General features: G+C 35.5%; 1 protein-coding gene across 6 annotated transcripts in view; it reads left to right on the plus strand.

Moving 5' to 3' along the window:
* The window catches only part of Rabgap1l (RAB GTPase activating protein 1 like), a 560,109-nt gene that overhangs the window by 170,144 nt on the left and 362,306 nt on the right, over positions 1-27,659 (plus strand). The window contains exon 15 of one of the 6 annotated variants that reach the window (XM_035445767.1): positions 5,562-5,618. The exons of the other annotated variants lie outside the window; for them this stretch is intronic. Within the exon in view, the coding sequence (XP_035301658.1) occupies positions 5,562-5,603 (42 nt within the window). The 3' untranslated portion in view covers positions 5,604-5,618. Of the gene's footprint in view, positions 1-5,561; positions 5,619-27,659 lie in introns of those variants that run through there. 6 annotated transcript variants of the gene reach the window in all.

Consider the following 27,659-nt stretch of genomic DNA (forward strand, 5'->3'; position numbering starts at 1 on the left):
GAACCCATTAAGTTGAAAACTAAAAAGGTATAGGGCATTAAGACTTTCTTTTATTTAAAATAAGGTTTTGAAATTATAATATAATTATATCACTTGCCTCTTTTCTCCATCCAACCCTTCCTATCCATGGCCTCTATCATGGCCTCTTTTTAATTACTCCCACACAATACTCCTAAATACATAAATACAACCTGCTCAATAATACAATGTTACCTGTGGGTATATGGTCTCAGTTTATCCAATTAGTATTGGATAACCAATTGGGGGGGGTCTCTTTGCTCCTCTCTGGGGAAGACTATTTCTCTCACTCAGCATTCCTCAGTACCTGTAATTCTTTGTCTGCAATTGAGAACCCCATGAGCTTTTTCCAATCCATGTTAGTTAGCATGTCCATTGCTGCCATTGATGTTTAGGTCTTGTTAGGTAGCAATGTTGATGAGACTTCATAGGTATGGTCTGTCTGACATTTTTAGGAGACAAAGCCTCACAACAAACTTCCTGTTCCTCTGGCTCTTACAATCTTTTTGCTTTCCTCTTTCATAATGATTGAACATTAAGTGCAGGAATTGTGTTGAAGATTTATCAGTTGTTACTGGGTATTACATGATCTCTTTTTCTCTTTATTGTTTGTATTTTCCGTCTCCATCTGTTTCTGATTTCCATTTGTTACAAAGAGAAATTACCTTTATGAGGCATGGGAGCTACACTCATCTGTGGATATAGATGTATGTATTTAGACTGTAGTTATTAATTATACTGGTTTAATACAGTGGTATTATGGGTTCTCTTCCAAGATCCATGACTTCGCTAACCCAAGGTGGTTGACTAGTGTTCAAGTACCTGTCATGATTTTTGTGTTGTTAAGCAGGCATTACTGCCTTTTGTATGGTAAAGATTCTTTAGAAATAATTAGTTGTAATAAATAAATTGTCAAAATTAATTAATTGTTAAAAGAAATGAGAAGTCAAAAAAAGGGCAGGCTATCTTTTCTTCCTACTGTGCAGGTGTTCATGAAGATTTATTATTAATTCAGACTGTGCTGTTTCTATTCAGAAGTTTGCATGAACCTTCTGAGTGAACCACAGTAATCAGAGCTGAAGTGTGCATGAACTTTGTGAGTACATCACAGTAGATCAGAGCTGAAGTGTGCATGAACCTCGTGAGTGAACCATGGTAGATCAGAGGTGAAGTGTGCATGAATTTGTGAGTGAACCATGGTAGATCAGAGCTGATGCTCCTGACTCTGTGTGTCTTTTAAGATGGGCTTGTCTGTTGTCTGTTAGAGTAGGCTTGAATTTCCATGGTGGTCAAATGTAATTCCCAGCCCTGGGCTGAGGGTAGCCCTGCCTGTGAGAGATCCCCTGAAGGTTTTTAACATCTGGTCTGAAAATGTTCTTCAGAACCTCATTATCATTGTGACTTTTGTTATTGCTATTTAACTAGCATTCTTCATATTTTTTGAGGTGATCTCAGAGGATGTCTACTCTTTGCCCCTATAGAAACGAGCAAATAGAATTCAAAACTTCTGAAATGAAGATGACGTCTTAATTACTGGCATGAGGAGCCATTGAGTAGTAGCCATGTTTTTACATAGTCTGAGCCATTTGTTATGGGGGAGGCTGTGTATATTTTAGGGCAATTTGAATGTTATGTCTTATTGCAGAATTGTTTGTGTAGTTTCTGTAATTATATGACGTGTATGATACAGTTGATAAAATCCACTAATTAGCTCTTATGCACCATAACAAAAACTAGGTTTGTGGTTTCCAGCTTTTGTAAAAGTGATCAAATCTGTAACATTTATACAATGTGATTTATTAAAATCATAGCATGTCTAACCAATAATCTTTCAGAAATGACAGTCATTAGCTTTTCTCCTACCACTTGAATTCTTGTCTTTTACTTCAAAATGAATAATTTTTCTAAAAGTACATGTGCATAGATGTACAGGTGTCTTTTCTGTTTAAAGAATTTATATTTTATTGTTTGTTAGAACTAAATTTGAGCTACATCTCATTGGAACAAATTTTTGATCATTTGAGCTTCTGGTATTTGTAGATTTAAATTAAGATAGCTGCTACTGAGATTGCAAATTAAAATGATGAACTGTTTGTCACATAATAAATGCTTCTCTGGAAACATGCACAGCCACACCCAGAGGTATGTTTCCATGGTGATTCTAAATCCAGTCAAGTTGATAATGATGATTAACTGTCTGTGATGCATCCTCTCTTTCTCTCTCCTGCCTTTCCGCTCTATTGCTCTTTCTTTTTCTTCCTTCCTTTCTTTCTACCATTTATCTTTTCCTTTTTTTTAAAATCATAGTAGTCCTTGTACTCATGGTACTAAGAATTCTAAATTAACATCTCCACCCATTTTTAGTTTATTTATAAATATGATCTCACTTTGTTTTCCATGCTGGTCTCAGTCTTGTCATTGTCCTGCTTTAGCCTCCAAAGTAGTTGAAATTAGAAGCATGCTTCAATATCCCTGGCTCTAAATCATTTTTTCCTATGGTTAGTGTTTTGCCTGTGTTTAAAGAATACAGAGGATGACGTGATTTTACTACTTGAGTGGACCAGGGATAAACCCACAGATCAGAGATTGTCTGTGATAGGAACCTGAGTATTATATCTTAGCAGGATAGGTGGAGGAGTGCACTATAAGGAGTGAATTATGGAATAATTTGGTTGCCTTTTGGTGACTTAACCTGGGCTATCTAGGGAAATATAGAAAGTCAAATATCAGGTTCTTTCCTTCTTCCATGCCCACTCAATTTGACCTGCTACATTCTTTATTCCTGGATCAATACTTGTTCCTTCTTAAATGGTTAAGAACTCAGTACCAGTTGATTTTTACTAAAACTAATACATATAATGAAGAACTCAGAAAGTGAACATCATGTCTGGGTAATGTCACAAGACAATATTTAACTGATTATTTAGGGCCAATGTATTGAAATTTAACCAATAACCTCCAGCATCTCTAAAAATTCCTTGGGTACAATCATATTGTATGCCAGGTATTGTGAAGGATGATGATATATATTAGTGTTTATGTCAGTTAACCAAAAAAAGTCATTTACTGATGGAAATAAAAACATATGGAATTGTAAAGTATCAGCTCAGTTTTATAAACTCAGCATTTTTTTTAAAGAAACCTGTATCACAGGGTGAAGTTGGAAATAGTTGCAAAATATTATTTGGGTTATTGATACCAAAAATTTCTTTTGGAAAAGTCAGTTTAAAAAAATCAGAAATTTGGCCTGCTTTACAATCCTGTACATATGCTGCTTTCTTGAGCATTGGCTGAGCAACTAAAGCCTCACTGTTTATTACTGTCAGATTATTGATATACTCAGTTCTCCCATGTACTGTTTTGTAAGTGGCTTTTCATAAAGTGTCTAGCTAAATAAAAAATTACTCTAACAAAATGTCCTATAAATATAATTCTGTAAATTCTAAAGAATGTATTTAAATTGGTATTTTTCTTATGTTTCAATAATATTTACTAAATATTAGATTGAAAAGTCAAATTATAATATTGATTATGAAGTTTTTTGTTTGGCAAGTTTTTACTAAAGGAAAGCTCCATATGTCATTTCAAGTAAAATTTTTAAAACAGAGTTTATTTTTTTAAGACTCTTAGGTTGTTTGTTAGTCAAAGAACATTTGAACACTGGAATACTTTGAGAGTCAGAGTGGTGCTGAACACACGCTGCTCTGATGTCATTGACAACTTGTAGGATGTGAATCTGTAACAGAAAGAGACTGTTCCAGCTGGGTCTGTGTCATTGGTAGTTACAAAACCACTGGCATTTATACCACCATGGTACTGACACAAATATAAGTTTCATTAAAGTCATTTTAGAAAATTTCCAATTCTTTACAATCTACTAATGAGTAATTGATTAATTAAATACAGTGAGTTAGAGAATGAAGAATATCGTGCTGTAGAAGAATATTGTGTTAATTACTGGAACACGCAAATGCTAGACAGTATAAAATGAATAAGAATTAGTGAAAGAGTTCTGCTAGAAAATGTGCCATTTAATTTCTCTTTTTTTTGTATAAAAAGGATAAAGGTCTTTTGTCACATATTTATATATTTGCATAGAATTTATTTTCTACTGCATAATTTTAATGAAATTTCTATGATCCTCATCTACTTATGTCTTTGTCTCTCATCTGTAGTGGTGTCTATATGTATAAAAATTGTAATTATAGGAAATTATAATTTCTTTGCTTACTCTTCAGCATTGATTATTTGTAAATTACAAAAGAACTTATTGTTTTGATGCATTTACTGATGTATTCAATTACTAGAAACAAATATAATTTTTTAAATCATTCATACTGTGTTTTTTTTTATTTTTTATTTTTGAAGACAATATCCCACTTTGTTGTCAACATGGTCCTGAAACTTAGAACACATCTCCTTCTTAGAGCCTCTGCCTCCCCAGTGCTGGGACTACAGGCACAAGCCACTGTGCTAAGCTTTTACTCTTCTTTAAACATTGCTCTAGACAAATAAAGGAAATGTTCAGATTTTACATTAGAGTATGTGTGCAGTCTTTTGAAGGAAGGGTTTCATGCTCTCCTCAAGTAGAGCTCAGCCGAGCACACTACAGTCTATATTGTTACACAGCATGGGTGAATTTATAGAAACATAATGAAAGAGAAAAGGAAAGTGATGACACTTTTCATAAACTTCATAGATATTCAAAAGCCTGGGATTTTATTCTTGGAGTTCAGTAACTTGGCTGTAGCATGTATTTTAGGAATACTTATGTTTGTTTGTACAATGTGGCATGATAGGTTTGGTGACTGGGATCTTGCTTTGTCTTTGCTTTGGCTTTATTTTTCCTTTCCAATCTCTGTTTAGATTAACTAATGCCAAGGTGAAAGGGATAGGGACAGAAACTCATGAAGTAGGTACTGAGAATATGCCTTGTAACCCACACACCAGTACTACATTTTTGCTTATGTTTTGGAAATTGTTCACTTTTGTAACTACTTGGCTTCTTTTTATTTCTTTGTGTCTCTTGAATACTGCTTTACTTCGTCTTTCATCCTATTTTCCACTCTTTATTAAATGTCTATAATGTAGTCAAGGTAGTCAAGAAAAGAAGTTTTCATTATTTTTGTCTTTTGTCTTTGTGTGTGTGTGTGTGTGTGTGTGTGTGTGTGTGTGTGTGTGTGTGTGTGATGTGTGCACATGCACATTTGTTAGTGTTTGTAAGAGCATGTTGAACACATGGAGCGGACAACATTGGATTGGTTGGTCTTTGCCTTCAACCTTGTTAGAGACTGAGGTCTCTGCTGTTGTTTACTCTGCTTGCTGGCCTGCAAACTTCCTAACAATTTTCTGTCTCCACATACCATCTCACCATAGGGGTACTGCTATTACAGATGCAGTCTTCCAATGCCAGCTTTATATGGATTTTTTGGATTCTACCTCAGGTACTTCTGAGGGAAGTGCTTTTCCTAGTAAGTCTTCTCTATTTATAGTCTTACATTTGCAGAATTTCACATTTTCTCTGCATTTTTTTTTCTTTTTAGATGCAGGGCTTCCTGTTGATTTTTGAGCTTCAAGAAAGGTAGTGTCATCATGGATAACTGTCCCTCTCTTTTCTTGTACTCTGTATCCTTAGAGCCTAGCATTAGCCCTTGATAAGTGTGTTGAATGACAAAGTGAATTAAACTTGATAGGTTAGTCCTCCATGATTAAAAACAAAATAACAGAGTCACAATAGAAAAAAAAAAAGGTCAGAAACAAGAGGATTTGGATTTTTTTTTGCTTTTGTTCTTTTTTTATTTTTATTTTTTTATTTGTCTTCTCTTGTATATTAGATCCGGACCACAGTTTCCCCTCTCTCCTCTCTCCCGACTTCCCTCCCCCATCTCCCCTCTAATCCAGATCCACCTTCACTTCACCTCCCCTCAGAAAAGCACAGGCTTCCCAGGGATATCAACCAAATACTGCATAATATGCTACAATAAGCCCAGGCACATAACAGCACATCAAGGCTGGACAAGGCATCCAACTAGGTGGAAAAGGGTCCCATAAGTAGGCAAAAGAGTCAGTGACTGCCTCTGTTCCCACTGTTAGGAATCCCACAGGAACATTAAACTACTCAGCCATTACATGTGTTCAGAGGACCTAGCTCAGTTATCTAAAGGTCGCAGATCTCTTCGAGCCCCTATGAGTCCCAGTCAATTGGTTCTGTGGGCCATGCTCTCATAGTGTCCCTGACCCTTCTGGTAAGGAATTGTATTTGAATTTATAAATTTTGAGTTGTTTTATAGAATACTTCCAAGTTATAGAACATAGCTGATTGATTGAAGTTTCACAGACACAAAACTGCTCATTGAAAAGTTGACTTTTTCTATGAAAGGAGATAGGAGACCACCAGAGGAGAACAAAATTATTGAGAAAGATGGGGAAGACAAAATGTGATAAGTGACATGAATGTGGAAATGAGGGAACGGAAAGTGGGATGACATAAGACAGGTCAGAAGGATGGGGAAGAAGCAGGAGAGAGAAGCGGTGAACAAAATTTGCTTGAAAATTCTGTAGTTAAGCCTAATCCTAAACTAAAAATCCTAGTACTGAAAAAAAGAAAAATTATCCTAATTTGTTCAGTGTTTCCCACTATAATCCACTTTACTGATTACATAATTGTTTATTTATGCACAAGCACTCCACAATATGACCTTCTTTTATAACAAACTATTTTTATGTTGTTTCATTTTTCCAATAAAAAGAAAAATAAAGTAAATGAAAATCCAAAAGACTAATAAATACATTTGGCATGATTTAGAACTTAGAAAAATGTTCCTGTGTGAAATTTCTTGAGCTCCTTCAAAAAGATGCTCTATAAATGTTATATTTGGTTTGATTTATTTTACATTTTTAAATTTTAAAGCTTTATTCCACAAACTGGCTTTTGAATTAGCTGATATGCTACTTTATCTAGTTTTGTTAGATTGATTTAAATCAGGTATTACAATAAATTCATATATAAATTAAAATATATATAATATATAAATTAAAATAATATTTATGCCTTAAGAATTTATTAGTATTCTTGGGGTAGTAAGGTGGCTTAAGAGGTAAAGGTTTTTGTTGTCAAGCTTGATAATCCATGTTTAGTCCTTGGGTCCCACACAATTCAAAGAGAGAAATGATTCATATAAATGTGTGCCCCCACCAAATAAAATGTAATAATAACAATTACTGGAAAATTTTACATGAATTTGGAAGGGGGAAATGTTGTGATTATATTATAATCTCAGGAATACAGTAAGTAAAAGAGAAAAAAAGCCCAAAAATGTTTATTAGTATTTTGGATTTACTTACTTTCCTCTTTATATTTATTGCTTCTCATCTAGACCCACAGCTTATTCATCACTAATCTTTCTACTAGGCACATGGTAGATTTCCACTTTGACACACGAGCATTTTTATTTCTGAGTGATAAAAAGACAAGGTAGAAATTGTTCAGAACTTTTTATTCCTGAGTTAGGATGTCATCGGTATGCATATTTCTTCCCTAAGAGAGAACTTTAATTGTTACTGGTGTCAGAATTTCAGTCACTTTTACCCTTTAAGAAGCTGATCTGTGACATGTTTATGAAAACTGCTTAATCTTTTAATAGATGACTAATTTTTTGAAGACAGCATCGTGAAGCTTTTATCTTGATATCTGCAAAACCAATGTTAAAAAAGGAGCAATTTTCATTTGATTCTTGAAATTTTTCTAGGCTAGTATGTACAAGTAGAACTGAGAATGTGGATGGAAAACTTCTACTAATTATTCTATCTATATTATTCACATTTAGGTATCCTAAATACATTTTTATTTATAGTGATTAATTGTTATCTTTGTGACTTTACAAGGCCTTCAGATTTTCTTTTCTTTAAAGGGTTCCAAGTTGAGTGTTTGCAGCATATCTGAGATGTTTGTAAAATTAGTTTCATTCAGTTCCTAGATCTGGCCCGACTGTATTCAGAGGAATGATGGAGGGCTGGAGATAGAAGTGGCAGAAATGCTTCTCTGGCATGTGCTTTCAAGTCTCAGTTCAATTCTAGCACTGCAAAAGCAAAAACTTAAGCCAACCAAAGAATGACAGCGCCTTACTACATAGTTTTTAAAATTAAGATTTTTTTCCTATACTACAACCTAACATTAAGACTTGAAAAATTTTCCCAGATAATACGTACATTCCTTTTTTATGTTGCTGCTGAAGATGAACCTCTTGGTGTTGGGCTTTGGCTGTTCAAGTCAATTCTGTGAAAAGAGCCTTTCCCATTTAAGGCAGAAATAGACAGACCTTAATCCTGGGCAAGGGATGATGTTTATTACCATGAGGAAAATCAGTGCTGGGTCTCAGTGGCACAGAGGAGGCTTGCAAAAGTATTCTGGGACTAATTAATCAGGAAATGATTCTAATTAAAAAGGAAGCTGCTCATCAGCTGCCTGCTCAGGGTATTTCACAGACTGGAACGGTAAACCTCGGCATTTACAATTCTGTTTCTATCACCATTCTTTTAACTGTGTCTGTCTCTGTTGAAATAGAAAAATGGAAGTATTCTCTTAGCAGACTTTATTTTATAGTAATAAACTTGGATAGCAAATTGACTTCTTTCAGTTGTAAATTTACATGGAAGCAATAATTTTGGAATTAGACAAGTGTGCTTGATCTGGAAGACCTTTTAACTCTTTTTTGTTTTGTTTTGTTTTGTTTTGTTTTTCAAGACAGGGTTTCTCTGTGGCTTTGGAGGCTGTCCTGGAACTAGCTCTTGTAGACCAGCCTGGTCTCCAACTCACAGAGATCCGCCTGCCTCTGCCTCCCAAGTGCTGGGATTAAAGGCGTGTGCTACCACCACCCAGCCTTAACTTTTTTTTTTCAGCCTTAACTTTTAAACTTACTCTTAAAAAAAAAAAAAAAAAACCTGGAAAAATTCCTGCTATTTAGAAAATTTGAAAGGAAATGGTTGGATATGTTTGTGAATATATTTAACTATAAGCAAATATATAAATTTATTATGCAAGATCATAGTTGAAAATCTAATAACTATTAGTGAATTCACTTATTTATATAATCCTGACATTTCTGATGGTATAATAGTGATGGCTTGATGTTATTATATGAAAAAGAATGTTTTGATTTCACATGAGTGTGTGTGCTACATGTGTTATGTATTATTTCCCAGGCAGATTTGTTCCTGTGGTTAATTATATCATGCTATATGCTAACTCATCATAAATTTGTAGTTGTTCTAAGTATTGCTTTTGTCAGTTTTGCCTCTTATCTTTTGAGATTTGTTCTAATCAGATGAGTGATTTTTAATGAGCAAGTGGTTTAATAAATTAGAAAGGCAAAAACTAAGAAGTTTCATGTCAACATAGACTGTAACTCTTTGTATTTACCCCAGCTTTGCATCTCCACTCAATGGCTCTTAATGTATTCTACGCATATCTCTATTGTGTAAATGTACCACATTTTCTCTATCCATTCTTCGGTAGAGGGGCATCTAGGCTGCTTCCAGTTTCTGGCTATTACAAATAGTGCTGCTATGAACATCGTTGAACAGATGTCCTTGTATGAATGTGCCTAGGAGTGGAATTGCTGGATCTTGTGGTAGGCTGATGCCTATTTTCTTGAGGAATTGCCATACTGATTTCCAAAGTGGCTGTACAAGTTGGCACTTCCACCATTGGTATAGGAGACTGCTTCCTGAGCATAACACCAGTAGCACAGACACTGAGATCAACAATTAATAAATGGGATCTCCTGAAACTGAGAAGCTTCTGTAAGGCAAAGGACACAGTCAGCAAGACAAAATGGCAGCCCACAGATTGGGAAAAGATACAAAGAACTCAAGAAGCTAGTCTCCAAAATACCAAACAATCCAATTAAAAAGTGGGGTACAGAACTAAATAGACAATTCTCAATAGAGGAATCTAAAATGGCTGAAAGACACATAAAGTGTTCGACATCCTTAGCCATCAGGGAAATACAAATCAAAACAACTCTGAGATACCATCTTACTCCTGTTAGAATGACTAAAATCAAAAACACCAATGACAGTTTATGCTGGAGAGTATGTGGAGAAAGGAGAAACTTGTTCTTACCTTGAAAAGCTTAACATTATTTTGGAATTCCATAATGCTTCAGGAACAATGAAATAATTCTTTAGTCCCATGAAAATATAGGAGCATAATATATGTCAACCATTATACTAATTTGATGTGATGTAGTATTTCAGCTTTGATGGTACCTTTCCTCATTACCTGATAGCACTCTTAGTTCTTGATAGCCTACTAGTCTTGGTTTCCTTGTATTGAATTTTCATCATTACTGTACTTTATTTATCAGAAGCACAATCAAGACAGTCCTTTGTATTTAATATATGTTCATACTATCAATAGAGCTTGTTAAAAACTGAAAATTGTGATGTATGGGATAGATTTTGAAACTGAATTTTTTTTTTACATGTCAACACTGCTATTAGTTTATTTTCCATACTTTGAAACAAGAATCTTGATATTAGCTTCTAAACTATGAAATATTCCTCAAAAATTTTGCAACTACTTATTTAGTCAATGAATGCATGTGATGTGGTTATTTTAGGTTACTTTGGCTTTAAGAACGATATATCATAATATGGACCAGCAAGATGGCTCAGTGGGTAAAGGTATCTGCTGCTAAGCCTGATGTTTGAGTTTGGCCTCAGGAACCCACATAGTAGAAGGAGAGAACCAATTTCCTCCAGTTATCCTGTGACCTTCACATGATGCCATACTACACCCTCAAAAATCAGTCAGTCAGAATTAATTAAAAAAATTTTAAAGTCATAATGTATCTTACTATAAATATTCAACTTTTAGATAAGCAATAGGTGGCTTGCATTATAATTTGTGATTTTTATAACAAGATAGATAAGATACAAACTTAAATACCTTACAAACCATACAATTTCCTTAGACAAAGAACATTATGTAAACTCAGTATGAAGAGATCAATCCGCAGTCGTAAGGCTAAGATTTCTTTATTCAGATAAATGCCAGCCAAGCGCAAGCCAGAGCGTGCCAGAGGCAGCGAGACAGCCAGGCCAGAGAGAGGAGAAGGAAGAAGGGACTCTCCATGTGTGCGCGGTCTCTTAAGAACCATTCCTGAATCACCTTAGACTCCCCCTCACCATGACCTTATGAGCGTGTCCTGGCACACCTGTCCGGGCTACTAGGAGGCGGGGCTACAGTGTCTCCCTACAATTCCCCCTTTAGTCTAAAAGAGGATTAAAACTTAATAGTGTAAAACATCCAAAATTAACAATCATAAAGGTGAAGTATAAGAAGATACAATAATTTGCTATTGTACATCCTAATTATCTATTCTGTCTAAGCCCTAAAGTCATGTGGAAAGGGTGTCTAACATGAATACCTCCTTCCAATCACAACTCTAAACAATAAGGAAGTTATTCCTAACTAGCCTTACATTACCCTAATAAACAATAATGGGGAACGGGGGCGTAGCATCTTCTGAGTTACTTTCTGCTGAAATGGGACAATGGTAGCCTTGTGGGGCCCTGTGGAAAAAGATGTTAGCACAGGGAAAGTCTCTATTGGGTTATGTCCAGTCCATGTTAGATGGGACTTGCTTGATTGAAGATCTAGGTTGAAATCCTCAACTTGATTGAAGTCAGTACTCGAGGTGCTAGTTGGAGTGTCAGTTGAAACGGAGTGAGTTGAATCCAGTATAGTCGGAGAGGTATGGTCCAATTCTTTTTTTGGAGCATGTAGGATTGTCGTCAGGCGGGTCTTCCTTGGCTGTATGGGACTCAAACATAAGTGTCATCAGAGAAATGTTTGCTTGCACATGTATGTGTACTGAAAAAGGCAACCATTGAAACTTTAAAATTTTGTTAAATAACATGTTTGGATTTTAGGGGAGGAAAGCCAAATCCAACTCTAAATCCAGCATAATTAATTGAATAGGGACTAGGAAATGAAGAGAAATAGAGTTATTTGAGAGACAGCTGTAAAGATTACCGTATGGCATGTTCCTTTTGTTTGATGGTTATAGCTACCTTCTTTCCTTTAAGTATCTACCCATGTAGTGTCCTTTGACTTCTGGAGGTATGTTTTCCTGTGAGGATAAAAACAAAGCACTTCCCATTCCTTTGGGAGGCTTTTATTTAATTCATGAGATATACCTCAGTAAATACCTGTCAGTCGTCCTTGTCGAGAGGGTTGTCTTTTTTAACTCGAATCTTGATCAATTTTGATGGTATCCAAAGATTTTCTTCTCCTGTGGAAGCAAATGCAAAACCCCTACCCCAACGTAACACATGTCCGGGTTTCCATACCGAGGTCAGTACATCTTTGAAGTACACTGGTTGATTTAGTTTAGCAGATTTTTCTGTAGTCCAGTGTCTTTTCGAAGCTGTTTGTCCTTTGTCATTGGCATTAAGAAAGTTTAGTGTCAGTAAAGCATTATGTAACCTATGTTTGGGGGGTTTTGACTTACCAGCTTGCCTATGGAGCATCTCCTTAAGTGTCCTATTAGACCTCTCAACAATTGCTTGTCCTGTAGGATTGTGTGGTATACGGTGACATGCTTTATGTTATAATATTTGAAGAACTGTTCCATTTTTGTGGATACATATGCTGGAACATTGTCAGTTTTTATCTGTGAAGGTATGCCCATAACTGCCATCACCTCTAGTAGGTGTGTAATAACGGAATCAGCCTTTTCAGAGTTGAGAGCAGTAGCCCATTGGAAACCTGAGAATGTGTCAATGGTATGATGCACATATTTCAAATTTCCAAATTCTGTAAAGTGAAAGACGTCCATTTGCCAGATCTCATTCCTCCGAATGCCTTTCGGATTACAGCCTGCTGGCAGTGGAGTTTGGTTATAAAAAGAACAAGTAGGACAGTTTCTCACTATCTCCTTGGCTTGTTGCCAAGTGATGGAGAAATCCTTCTTTAAACCCTTGCTATTTACATGATGCTTTTTATGAAATTCTGAGGCTTCTAGCACAGTGCCAATTAATAAATGATCAATCTCGTCATTGCCTTGTGCTAGTGGGCCTGGCAGACCCAAGGCAGCCAGGCCAGAGAGAGGACAAGGGAGAAGGGACTCTCCACGTGTGCGCGGTCCTTTAAGAACTGTTCCCACATCACCTTAGACTTCCCCTCACCACACTCTCATGGGCGTGTCCCGGTACACCTGTCCCGGCTACTAGGAGGTGGGGCTACAGTGTCTCCCTACATCAGTACATAACAATATGTATGCAATCCCAGAATTTAGGAGACTAAGGCCCAACCTGAACCAATGTTTCAAGATCCTGTCCCCAAAATGTATTATATAAATTAATATAGTTCAAAGGCTGTTGTCTTATGAGGTTTAAGTTATGATTCTTAAATTTTTATTTTGTGTAGCATGTAAGTCACCTGATACTTTTTAGCTATGGAAAATAAGGAGGAAAGTCAGAGAATCAGAGAAAACAAAAGGTTCTGTGGAATGATTGTTCTCTCCTGGGTTTTGGCTGTCTACTTTCATTTTGCTTCAGGCTTCTCCTTTAGCTCTCAAAATGTATGGAGGCTTTTAGGAATCTAAGTAACAAGGTTTTTATATAGCCCAAAGTAACTTTTGCTTCCATTAATCTTCATTGGTATATTTCTCAACATATCACATTTAAAACCATCGTGTAAAAGGTAAGTCTTCTTTCCATTCCTCCTGTCACAGTATATTGAGAGAAGAAACCTTTAGCACAAAAGACAACCACATTAATTTAACATATTCTATGATGGCTACAGTAGCTTCACACAGAATATAAGGTTTATTAGAGTCCTACCTACCTCCTTGACCCTGAAAACAGAAAATGGGTCAGAATGTACGAAGAAAGATACTGTGACAAGCAGTGCTCTTGGAAAACCTGACCAATGCTTTTGCTGTGGAAATAAAGTGTCATATAACAAATACATTAGCTCAAATAGTGTCTTTATTTGTATTACTTTTAGAAACTGCACACAAGAAGAAAATGAGATCAGATTTTATGATCTCTTTGATCACTGGCATAAGTATAATGGTTTGAGTCTTGAATATGCTGTGTACTTATCTACACTGTTGGCTTAGAGGAGACAAGGCCTGATGTAATCTGGAGGAGTGCTCAAAAGTGCATCTTATCCTTCAGGAAATCACCAATATTCCAAATGCACAAGGTCATTTAGGAAGTAGAGTTAAAGTTTCACTCCTAGTAAACATTTCATCATTTTATGTTAATTAATTTTGTTTGAGTATCCATCCAGTGTGGGTTTGGGTTTGTGGGACTTGAACCTTATACAGTTTTGAGGAGGAGTTCTTTATTAAAAAGAATCATTTTTTCATGTGTGAATTATGCCAAAGTAATGATGTAAAAATATTTTTAGGTAGCCTATTTCTTCTAGAACAAAATGGATATCAACCCAAAGTTCATCTTCTGCTGTACCACACAACAAGAAAATGCTTTCTGTTTCATTTGAAATGTAACCAAATATTTAGCACATTTTCCAAATATTTGGAAAAGAACATGGATTGTATGTTACACCTGAGATTCATCATGGCCTTGCTGTTATGGTTGCTGCTACCTACTTCACATTGCTCTTTTCTAGAATAGATTACTGTTCTCTAAAAGTTGCATTCTATCTTCTGCTACGTCCTTCAAACTAATTTCAGAACAACTTCTGTAGGTGATTTAAATAAAGATGATGATGGAGTGTTGGTATAACTTCTAATTTATGTGTGGCATATGCTTAGAACCCAACTTTCTGTCTTTTCAAAAAAGGAAAAAATATTTTTGAATATGTAGGCTAAACCCTGAGATTTAAAAAATCAGTCACCAGGTTTCGAAGAGAAAGATCAGCATATTTTGTCAGAAAAGCATGTATTTGACTAGGGTAGCATATCATAGGTTTTCAAGAAAGATTTTACTGCATGATAAATGAAAGAAAATGCAAGTTCAATTTTTGGAACATACTTAAAATTATATTTCCTTTTTCTTTTTCTTGATGTGCTACTGATGAGATAAACTCATATTGGTATTAGCTTTGTTCTAAAACCAAGGCTTCCTATATGGTGAGATGTCTTAGCATTGTTCTGTTGCTGTGAAGAGACACCATGACCATAGCACTTTTTTAAAGTTTTTTTTTAATTTCATTTTGCATTCCAACCACAATTCTCCCTCTCACCCATTGTCCCACCCCTTTCATCCCCCTCCCCCATCCCATCCCTCATCCACTCCTCTCACAGGAAAAGTGCTCTCATGGGTTCGTCAACAAAGCCTGGCCTATTAAGTTGAAGTAGGACTAAGCCCCTCCCCCATGCATTAAGGCTGAGCATGACATCCCACCATAGGGAATGGACTCCAACAAGCTAGCTCGGGCACCAGGGATAGATACTGGTCCTATGGTCAGGGGCTCCTCAGATGGACAAACCCAGGTACACAATTGTCTCCCACATGCAGAGGGCCTAGTTTGGTGCCAGGGAGGCTCCTTGGTTGTTAGTCTAGAGTTTGTGAGTTCCCATGAGTTTGGTTCAGCTGTCTCTGTAGATTTTCCCTTCATTATCTTGACCTCTCTTGCTCATGTATTCCCCCCTCTCTCTCTTCAACTGTATTCCTGAAGCTCTTCTTGGAGCTTGGTTGTGGATCTCTGCATCTGGTTACATCAATTACTGGATGAAGGTTCAACTATAGCAACTCTTATGAAAGAAAGCATTTAATTGGGGATTTGTTTACATGTTCAGAGGTTTAGTCCTTTGTCATCATGGCATACAACAGATGTGATGCTGGAGCAGTAGCTGAGAGCTACATCCTGATCCATAGGAAGTGGAGTAGGCTGGGCCTAGCATGGGCTTTTGAAACCTCAAAGCTTATCCCAGTGACATATTTCCTCCAACAAGGCTATACTTCCTAATTCTTTCTTATAGTGTCACTCCTTTTTGACTAAGCATTCAAATATATGAGCCTATGGGGAACATTGTTATTCAAATAACCACCAGAGAATATAGCCTTTATTATAGTTAGAGGTTGATTGCTTGACAGAGGCATTAATAGTAAGTAGGTCACAGGTTTAAAGTTTGCTGTTTTCTCATTGTCTACATGTAATTTAAATTAGTGAAACTTAAGCCTTTATTTCTTCCCGTGAATCAGATTCATTTCTATATTTTCTACTTATTAAATTGTTTTGGTAATATGACAAATATATTTTATTAAGTTTTAGTATTACTTTTATTATTTCTTTGTGTGTGTATATGTATAATAACATGTTCGTGTGTGTGTGTGTGTGTGTGTGTGTGTGTGTGTGTGTGTGTGTGTGTGTGTGTGTGTAAGGTAGGCAGAAGTCCAGAAGTCAACATTAGATATCTTCCTTGAGACGGGATTTCCCTCTGACCCTGGAGCTTGCCAGTTAGCTAGACAGGCAGCCAGAAAGCCCTAGCCATCTCCCTGCACTTCTCTTCTCAGCACTGGGATTAAGGAAGCACACCATGCTTGACTTTCACACAGTTTCTGGAGATCTAAGGTTTTCATGCTCTCATATCACCAACTGAGCTCTCTCCATCCCCTACCATATGCATTAAAAACTTTAATGTAGGCCATTTAAGCTATGTATACCCTCACAGTAATTATAGTTCAAGTCAGTCCTGGGTGGCAGATGGCTTTTTGTTTCCTTTATAGAACATAAAAATATACATTAGAAAGGTGCTGTGTAATTTTAAGAATGTGTAGTATAGTGATCATCTTGAAATCTTATTGTTATTATGAAATAAAACAATGAATTAACACATTTTATTGACTTATATGGCACACATTATCTCCTAATTGTGTGTATCACTAACACTTTATTGGCATTATTGTCATAAAATTATAGGGTATGATTGGAATCCAATTTTTTATAGAATTAAAATATCCAGAAATACTATTTTAAGTAAATTTTTATTTAAATTAAAAACAATCAAAAAATCTTATTTTACATACCAATCCCAGCTCCCTCTCCCTCCTGTCCTCCCATGCCCCATTTTACTCCAGGTCTACTCCCCAGGGAATGTGAGGCCTCCCATGAGGGATCATCAAGGTCTGTCACATCTTTTGGGGCAGGACCTAGGCCCTCCCCCATGTGTCTAGGCTGAGAAAGTGTCCCTCCACAGGGAATGGGTTCCCATATAAATATTGGTTCCACTTCCAGAGGCCCCATAGACTGCCCAGGCCTCCCAACTGACACCCACATTCATGGGTCCTGGTTCAGTCCTGTGCTGGTTCCCCAGCTATCAGACTGGGATCCGTGAGCTCCCACTTGCTTAGGTCAGCTGTTTCTGTGGATTTCCCCAGCATGGTCTTGGTTAAATTATCCTTGTTATAGAGAAGAGGGTTTTCTACAGTTTTTATTGGTATGGAACATTGTTATTTGCTGAATATTATTTGAGATGTGTAGGTTATGAATCATTGCTTTGGGAATATTTTTGTCATGATGAGTTTCTTCTTGAAATTTGCACAGTGTTTCTTCTATGTGAGATTTGGCTGGCCTAATAGGTAGATAATATGTGTTTTTTTCCAACGTATTTTTATTGAATATTTGGGAATTTTACACAATGCACCCCAGTCACCCCACTCTTTACCCTCCCTAAAAAAAAGAAAAAAAAGAGATCAAGTCCAGTTTATATTACCATATACTCATTGGAGCATGGTTAAACTCTCAGTGGCTAGCCCCTTAAAGAAAACTGACCCCCTTCCTACCAGAAGCCCTCAGTTGTGAAGAGCTACACTTCAGTATGTCTATCACAGTTTTTAAGGGCTCTCTTAAATGGCTTTCTGTCTAGACTGTTTGTTATTCTTGCATTTTTGTTTGTTTGTTTGTTTTGTTTTTTGAGATGGGATTTTTCTGTGTAGCTTTGGAGCCTATTCTGGAACTCCTTCTGTAGACCAAGCTGGTTTCAAACTCACAGAGATCTGACTGCCTCTGCCTCCTGAATGCTGAGATTAAAGGCATGTGCTACCGATGCCCAGCTGTTTGTTATTCTTAATCAATAGTTTTCTGTATCTGCTGTGTCTATAATCTTTGTTTCCATACACCCATAGATCACAATCACACCTCTTACTCTTGTGAATGAAAAACCTCCATGGCCTTCAGAAATGTTTGTTTTTAAACCATTCAGTTATTCATAAAAACAAAACAAGACTTGGTACCCCAGATGGCGGGCCAGATCCTTGATGTGTGGTTGCCTTGAAATTGTTATGCATTCCAGGCTGGCCTTAAACTTTTAATCCTCCTTTTGAGAATTTTATACGTGAGTACTGCAGTTAAAACACTTCCATTTTTCCTCTCCCACCAACTACTTCTGTCCCTCCTCAAATTCATCATTTCTTCTTTAATTATTATGTACACAGAGAGAGAGAGAGAGAGAGAGAGAGAGAGAGAGAGAGAGAGAGAGAGAGAGAGAGAGAGAAAGGAGAGGGAGGGAAGAGAGAGAGAGGAGAGGAGAGAGAGAGAGAGAGAGAGAGAGAGAGAGAGAGAGAGAGAGAGAGAGAGAGAGAGAGAGAGTACCTTTGTTATTCTCCCAAATGTGAAGAAGTTCAAAAAGGCATGTTCTGTACGCTTGTGTTGCTATATCTTGTTTCAAATCGTTAGCATCTCCTCAGTAAAACAAATAGGCAGTGAGGACTGGCAGAAGCTGTGACTTCTCTATTTCATCCATTAATAGGTGAACTGGAACTTTTCTCTTGAAATTCTAGTGGTATTTGGCTGATGTGTGAAGAATACTTGCTACAGACATATTTAGAATTCTCTGCCAATTTATATTCTCATGAAAATCTCCCAAAATATTAGGAACAAGTTGGGTAGATGCAATAGTTTTCTTCTAATAGATTTTTGTGATCGTAAGCACAACAAAACAAGGACAGCCTGCCTACTGCCTTTTCTTAACAGTGGGACTTAGATAATTATTTTCCACAAACACAGCATATGTTACCATTACCTAACAATTTACAATTTATCTAGACTCTTTTCATGTTATTTAAACCCAGGGTTACTGGGTAAAAGAATTCTCCAAATTTTTCCAAAAAACTGATTAATACCTATTTTCATACAAATAAAAAATTTAATTGCAATACTATATAGTCTTAATAATAACTAATAAATTAGTTTATTAAGAAGTTCTAAAGATTAGAATTATTTTTATAATTAAGTTTCATTTACCTGGAGAAAACTATTGATTGAATGTTTATTGTAATTGTTATTGCTTGATTGGAATAATTTTACTGTGTGTTACAATTAGCCAGCATATTCTCATGAAGCTCTCTTAAGAAATACTGCTTGTTTAATACCTCTGCTCTTGAACAAAACCAGTAATTTCATTTTCCTTTGGGGCATACAGCTGTTACCAGCCTACTCAGTACCATGTCAGGGCATAAAATCATCTTGACAGAAAGCTCTAAATTATAAATAGTCACACAATGACATTCAGCTTGGGCGGTGCATTTATAAAAGGAGTTATTAAGCAAAATGTCATTCCAACCCATTACTAGAACTAGAATGCCTTACATTTTTGCATCTATTTTTTTGTACTGAGATAGTATTTGTAAATGTTAACATTTAAACAATTAGGATTGTGAAATGTACAAGTAAAAGTCACAACAAAGCTATAAGATGAATGGTTTCTAGAGATTTTTTCCATTTTGAATATATTTTAATTCATACTTTTGTCCCAAGAAGACCACTAAAAATTGAGGTTTAAGAAGGCAAAATTACCATAAATTTGCTTTGATACCTTATTTAGCTTTTATTTGTGGTTGTAGCATAGGGCAACTTTTCACAATTTAAATATAGTGTGCATTCTGATTTGTTGAGTCAGGGAGATTGGCCTTATAGAGAGCAAAGGGCTGAAGAGTATAAAAACAGAGAGCAGAAAGTGGTTTAGTTTTTCAAAAACAATTTACTTATAAAAGATAAAGCAGACTTCTGTGTTATATCAATAAAACTGAATGTGTCTTTTAGCTTTCTTCTTGTTTCTTAGAGAGTTGTCTGACGACTTAGTTTTAGCTGTGATAACTCAGAGCTTTAGCATGAGATCCTCCAGTTTAGTTGGGTCTGCTGGTCCCAGTGCAGTACCTTAGTCTAAACTAGCACCTGCTATAAATTTTATTTACCAACTCTATAATTCTGGTAATTTTTCATACATATAGTACTACAGATACTTCATATATGATCAAACAAAAAAACCTAAAAGTTGATTTATATCACTATTTTAGTATAAGGAACTGTAGAATATTGAGTATTGAATAGATTTGTGTATTTTTTCCTGTTATAAATGTTAGTTATATGTTACTTAATATTAGTGTTTGATCTTTGAATCCACATTTCTATCTTTTTTTTGTCTTCACACAAAACAAAAGATTGACTTTTATTTGTTTTTATACCTACACATTCTTTTATCTTCAGGTGAGAATGCAAAAAACAATTTTTGATAACCCAATAGTGCAGCGACTTAATATCATTTGATGACCCAAAAATACATAACACAAAATCAAACAACAAAATATTGATCTTGCATCAATTTCTAGGTCACATTCCTGAATGGAATGAAAATGTAAACAAAACCAAATATGTGGAAGTCAGTATTTTGAGAGGAGAAAAGGTCTACTTAATGTTTAAAACATATTGTTCATTTCACATCTCTGGCAATGACTCTGTATGCTCTATGAAATCAAAACATGAAAGTTAGAAGGTAGTAAATTATCACATTTCTATCTTTTTGTTACACATCTATTTTATAAGTCTTACAAGAGTCATGAAAATCTGCTTTTAGCCCAAGGTACTTTTCTTTAAACAAAATGTGTACCATTAAAAAAAGACTTAGCATTTTTTGTTGCCATAAATCATCTTATATTTTATAATGCCTGTGTATCTGATTAATTTGCACATGAATGAAGGAATAACAATGTAAAGAAGGAAATCAGAGTACGGTAACATCTTGTTTATAGTCATTACGTGAGAATTTAGAACATTTCAGGATTGAAGTAGGCATTAAATTAGTAAAATAGGAACATCTAACCCTGTGGTTGTGCATGTGTTTATTCATATGTGTGTGATATAAGTCCTTAGCCCCAAACTAGTCATTCTGTTTGTTTACAGTGTTATATTTAGTGGGCCAAAAGTACACGAATGTTGATTCCTGTTTCATTCCTGAGTCAGCTTTTGATTGTATTGTCTTCTTTGATCACAAACCTTTCAGAATAGAGGTCTCCCTGCCCTCCCCCAGATTTTTTTCAGTTTAGCAACATTCATTCCTCTTTCAGACATGTCTTGAAACAGCATCATAAGTTTATTCTTTCCTTTCTCAATTTCTGTCTCTTCAAAGTGATTTCTGTCAAAGGTTCAATGTTCTGAGTTGTTCTCTGTGCTACCTAATCACTTTAGCCACTTAGCTTTGAAAGTGCCTGGTGAGAAAGAAAGGAAGTTGTATTGGCAGATGTAGGTCATTTCAGTTGATTTGTCATTTTCTCATCGCCTCAGAACATGGCTCAAAAAAGCTGGAAAAAATACAGTACTTTTAGCCTTTTTAAATTTAGGATAAATTTTGCTACTAGTGCTTTTGATACTTATTTAGTCTCATTCTTTATAAAAATCAGTGTGTGTGTGTGTGTGCGTGCGTGTGCGTGTGCGTGTATGTGTGTGTGCGTTTAATCATTAACCAGAAAGGAGCACAAATTCTGTTAACCTTTTATCAAATATAACTTCTATTATGTGCTAGGCACAGTGCTTGCTATTGACGGTATCTATTAAAAGACATCAGAAAATTCTAAGTTTAATGAAAAAATTATTAACCATTCTTAGGTGTTTTGGTTGGTGTATCTAGGTCCCTAATTAGTTATTTTATGCCTGGTGCCTCAAACATCTCCAGTTTTATATGGTAAGAAGTGGTTATATTATTGTTTCTCTTTCATCCCATCATATGTTAAATATGAACATGAGTAAACCAATTACAGTGCTTACAAAGTCAGTAACTATTATGAGTTCTTTCGAAGAAATGAAAGCTTTTTCCTTCGAACAATAAGTGCAGTGTATTTATGAAGCACGTGTGTTGAATTCCGCTAGTAATAAAAAGATAAATGAGACAACTGGCTAGGTCTGGGAACTGTCAGTGTGGCATAGATTGAAGAGATAAAGACATTTGAGGGAGAGAGGAAGAGGTTACCAGTGAAGATACTTTTTTAGTCCAAGCATGGTGGTGCATGGCTATAATTCCAGCGTTCAGGAGACAGAAGCTGGATGATTGCTGCATGTTGGAGCCCAGCTTGGTTAGCAGTTTCTTCCAGTCCAGTCAAGACTATATAATGAGACCCTGTTTTAATCTCTTAACACCACTTTCTTTAAAAAACAAAAACAAAAACAACCAAAGAAAAAACTTTACTAAGTTGGTTCAAGAATGTGTGTTTGAAGGACCATTTGTAATTTTTAAACTATGCTTTTCCTTATAATTATTCTCTATATTTTCATTATGATATAATTGGATATCTCTAGAAGCTGAATGGGGCACAACAGATTTAAAAATATATTTGTTTCTTCAGTTACACTGTTCTCTTCAGCAGTTCTTTCACCTTTAGTTTGTATTGATTGCTGGGATACTTAATCATCACTATCAGAAATCATCTTCTGAATATCAATTATATGTGATAGAATTTCCATTTTGAATAATAAACAAACCATTGTTTGACTATTTCAGCATTGTCTAAATTTGTCAAGACAGAAATTAAATATAAAACTCCATATTTGTAACTCTCATGACCACAGTGAAGCTAATAGACATAAATTGTAAAAATTAAAATATGCATTTACTATATTAATTTGATGTTATGAATAGCTTCCAGAAACTAAATAATTTATTTTATTTGTTTGCTTGTTTGTGTTTGCCTTGGCATGTTTATGAGGCCATGTGTCTTCAGATGGCTCAGTTTTCCCAACATACTTTTCTATCTCACTACAAAAACTTGGTATATAGTATGATGGTAGACAGTATATCCTTTGCTTTATGCAATATTTATATATTTAATCTCTGTTCTGTTTTCTAATTAAGAACCACTTGAATCTAAACATAATGGTAAATATTTCAACAAATGATGACACTACCATTGCATAAAAATTTTTATGAGAGAGCAACTAGATTACCAGAACCTACTTCTAATAAAGCTTTTAGATTATTGTTGAAAATAAATAAGCTAATATTCACAAAGAATACTTATGCTCCAGTTTGAGAAGTACTACAAAAATTTAGTATCTGTATATAAAGAGGAAGTTTATATATGGCACTGACAAGTAAAACAAAACCAACAACTGTGATAACATTAGTCACTCAAGCACTACATGAATGTAAATGAATATAGTTAAAATAATGATCAAATTAATTATCAAATAATTCACTCCTATTTTGTGAAATAACTTAAGTACTTAATACAATTATATTCTCTCTGGTAAATTTGAATGATCTTAATTCTTCTTTATAAAAGTTAGGAAAGGTAATATTTTGTTGCATGATGCTAATAAACAGGGGTTAAGAATATACAAAGGTGGACAGTAATTAATATAGAGACTCATAACTGGTCAGGTGCTGAGAATATGTAACTTAGTCTTAAATGGAAAATTAATATATTTACCAGTCCAAGGTTTAAGGACTATTGTGGAAGAGGGAGCAGAAAGAATATAAGAGTAGCTGGATGAAGAAGAGTTGTCTGAAACCCTATCTTCAGGAAATGACAGGTCATTTCATTCATGAATTCAAAGCAGCTATGGTCACCTGCTCAAGGGTCTACAAAAATCAAATTGCAGCACTGACTGTGGAGGATCTCAGGTGGTTCCAGATGTAGTTGAGCTGTTGGCAGTTGGTGGCTGACAGGGAAGCATTACTTTTTTGGGGGATATGGACACTACTGAATTTCCCCTGCTGCAGTGGATGGGCCCTAGCCATGTGAATTCTGGCATTAGAATTGCTTTGACTCAGTCAGTTATTAAGAAGTAAAAGAAATGGTTGCTGGAGAGATTAGTCAGTGGTCAAGAGATTTTACTGCTCTTCCACGCATATGGCAACTCACAACTACTGTATGTAACTCTAGTTCCAGAGTAGTGTGTCTTCTGGCCTATCCTGACTCCTGAATGCATGTGGTACACATAAACTAGCTAACTAACCAACTAGCTAACTAACTAACTCACACATTTGTATACATAAAAATAATGAATTAAAAAGAAGGGTACATGAAGTTGGAAGAGGAATGTGTTGGTTGGATAGAGAGTTGGTAAAGGGAAGTGGATATGATCAAAATGCATTGTATACACGAATGGAGTTCTCAAAGAATAAATTCAAATGTTCTTTCAGAATTACAAAAGAGAATTTGCAATGTTTTGAAATCATTGCTCAGAAAGACTGTATAATTATGTTATTTTATGAAGACAGGATTTTATTAGACTCAGGATTAGAATAAATAGTGGTCACAGCTAGTGCTATTAAATACTGGGTAAGGTATTGAGGGAAGTGTGTTTGTGTTTTTGAAGGAAGTATCACTTTACAAAATTACCAAGATTTATGGTGTATGCAACAGGAGGCTGTTGCCAAGTGCTACAGCCTTCCCTGCCTAGGTGTGAGTAAAAATGTGTGTGTTTCTCAAGTTTCTATACTAACTTATAAAATAAACCAATTATTTGAATAGGGGATACCCCAAACAATCAAACCAACAAACAAAACTGCAAAAGTGTTAAAGGTTATATAAGCAAAGTAGGAGGATGTGGAGTGACAGTGATAGAATTCTGCTCCAGAGCGCTGGCGTCAGTTCCAGAGTGCTGAGGAAATGTGCTGTGGTAATAACATGCACTGTACATTTGTTGATAAATCTTGGTTATTTGATTAGGAAGGAATAAATGAAACTAAAGGCTTTTGATTTTGTAACAGAAATATGCAAATCTATTTTTATTCCCCAGTATGCCATCTCTAGGAAAAGACACTAATTCCTGTTACTTCCCAGTTTAAATCCTTCAGGGGCCTTACCAGTGCTCATGAAACTCTTATGAATGTTCCTCTTGTGAGGCAAACAGGATGCCAGAAAATTGAACAGTGTCTAGTAATTGATAGACCTTCAGTAATTTCCTAATCTAACAGATCTCTAATTAGATGAGTCTGAGCACGGCGTTGCAGTAAGTAGTATTTTTAACCTTTGGTGTATTCTACTGTACACGTTTAGGACTTTGGTAAGAAACAAGTTAGAAGTTCAGAAAACTCAGATTCATACAATGTGTTCAATTATTGGACCTTGACTCCATGATCATCTCCTGCTCTTCATGGGGTTTGATAGTGTGTAGGATTGTTAAAGTCATATTGATGGATGCATTGCAGTATTGCTGATTAAGTAATAGAGAAATGATATTTCAACTCGTACCTGAATAATTTGTTTGTTTTTTAAAAATTGGATTCCAGAAGCAAGTTGCAAAAGCAAGATCATGAATATTTCAAGTTTTCTTTTCAAACCTGAGTCATAGATGTTGCATTTCAAGCCAAGTTAAGGTTTGATTATTCTACACTTCATGGCTCTTTAAAATTCTAGTTGCTATAACAACTTCAATATTTCTTTATTATTTTTAGCACATCAGTTGCCATAACAATAAGATATCTCAAAAATAGCAATTTTTCTTTTATAATGAAAAACTTTCTTTCAGTTAAAAATGAGTTTAAATTAACATTTCTTTCCTTTAATGTGAACCTGTTATTTAAAAAGGGGTTGTTTGCACTTACGATTCCATAAAATTTTGTAACTTTTTTTCAAGAGATGTCATATAATCAAACTTTATCACTATGATTTTACTGTACTAAATTTGAAGTAAAATGACCATTTCATGCCCATTCTGTGAGTTAATATTTAAGGTTTCATGATACAAAATTGTATTAAATAATTTAATTTCCGGATTGCACTATTCCATAAAATAAGAAAAACTCTTAAATATGAGATTTTAGAAAGCTTGGCATTTTCTTTCTATGTTATTTTGAAAAGCACTTCCAATGTTTTAGTCATACTAAAAATGGTGCCATTTCACTTATGGCACCAGAAATAACTGGCAGTCTAGGACTAAACTATGACATTTCACTGGGAGAGTAGTCTTTGAGAAAAAGTTATCATGAGCTTTGTTCCAGGTATTAAGCCTCTAGGAAATTGCAAGTAGGAAATTGAAATGAAAGTAGAAGATAATGTTATGCATAGATAACCAGAATGGTGGGAGCTGTGTATTACTTTTAGTACCTGGTCACTTGTAGAATAACACAGCTTGATCTGGATCTCCTCTGTTGCTCCTGCTGTCTCTAATACACACACTCATGACCCACAGTTGCAAAGGTATGTTATGTTATGAGACAATGTTCCAATTAATGTCAACAGTGATGATCACAAAGTGTTTGGCAAATATTGAATGAACATTCATTATAGACAAGTGAGTTCACAGGTTCATGGTTATCTTGGGTATTTACATAGAGCTTCAATGTATTATTTCATCATTTCCCCCATGTATACATGTACTACATTTTCACAAACAGAATGTTTCCATCATTCCTGAAATTTCTCTTATATTCTTGACAATTATTGATTTGTGTGAGTACCCATGCATGCATACATTTATATATACATGTTCATATGTGTGCACACAAGTACACTATTGAGCCAACTACTGTTCTGTTATAATTCAGCAAAAAAAATTTTTATGTGTTAGAACTTCATGTATAAAGTATGCTCTTTGATGCATGACTTTTACCCTTAGTGTTTAGGTTCACCTGTGTTGTTTGTGCTACTTTTGTTCCTTTTTGTTGCTAAGCAGCAAGCTACAGTAGGTGCATATTACAGTTTCTTCATGTGTATACCTGTTGGTGGATGTGTATATTGTTTCCAGTTTAGACTGTTTAGTTTTGTACATACTACCAGGAACATTGTGTGTGTGTGTGTGTGTGTGTGTGTGTGTGTGTGTGTGTGTGTGTGTGTGTGTGTGTGTTTGCGCGCGCGCAACGCGTGCATGCACATGCGTGATATCTAATGGTTATTTTGTGGATGTGTTTGGATGCCTTTGGGAATGAGCTGGTGGGCCATATTGTAGATTTGTTTAATGCAATAAAGATTTCCAAACATGTTTGTCACATTTCCTAAATTTGGGCTGTTTTATACCACCACCAGTTTGTAAAAGTTTCAATTGTTTACAATCTTACCCAAAATTTTATTGTCATTCTTTTAATTTTAGGCACTGTAGTAAATACATTGGTACCTTATTATTGTTTGATTTTCACCTTGAACTAATGACTTGATACTAAGCACTTTGCACTCTTCCTTCCTAAAAGTTGTACATACTTTGTGGTGTTTTGAATCATGTGTAAAGGATTCAGGCATTATGCTGCCTGCCTCTGTCACCTGGCAGAATTCACTCAGGCAGTACCAGGGTCAGCCCAGATGCAAAGGACCCCTTTAAAAGAAAGACCTCCACACACTTACACTCTCTTTCCATCTTTTCCTGCTGTTCCCTTGGGGCAGACAGGACTTTTCCTATTTCCCTCTTCTCTTCTGCCCCACCCCTCTCTCTGTCAGTGCCTGTGTCTCTT

This window comes from Cricetulus griseus, chromosome 5 (genome assembly GCF_003668045.3).
Source record: "Cricetulus griseus strain 17A/GY chromosome 5, alternate assembly CriGri-PICRH-1.0, whole genome shotgun sequence".
In the NCBI taxonomy this organism is placed as follows: domain Eukaryota; kingdom Metazoa; phylum Chordata; class Mammalia; order Rodentia; family Cricetidae; genus Cricetulus; species Cricetulus griseus.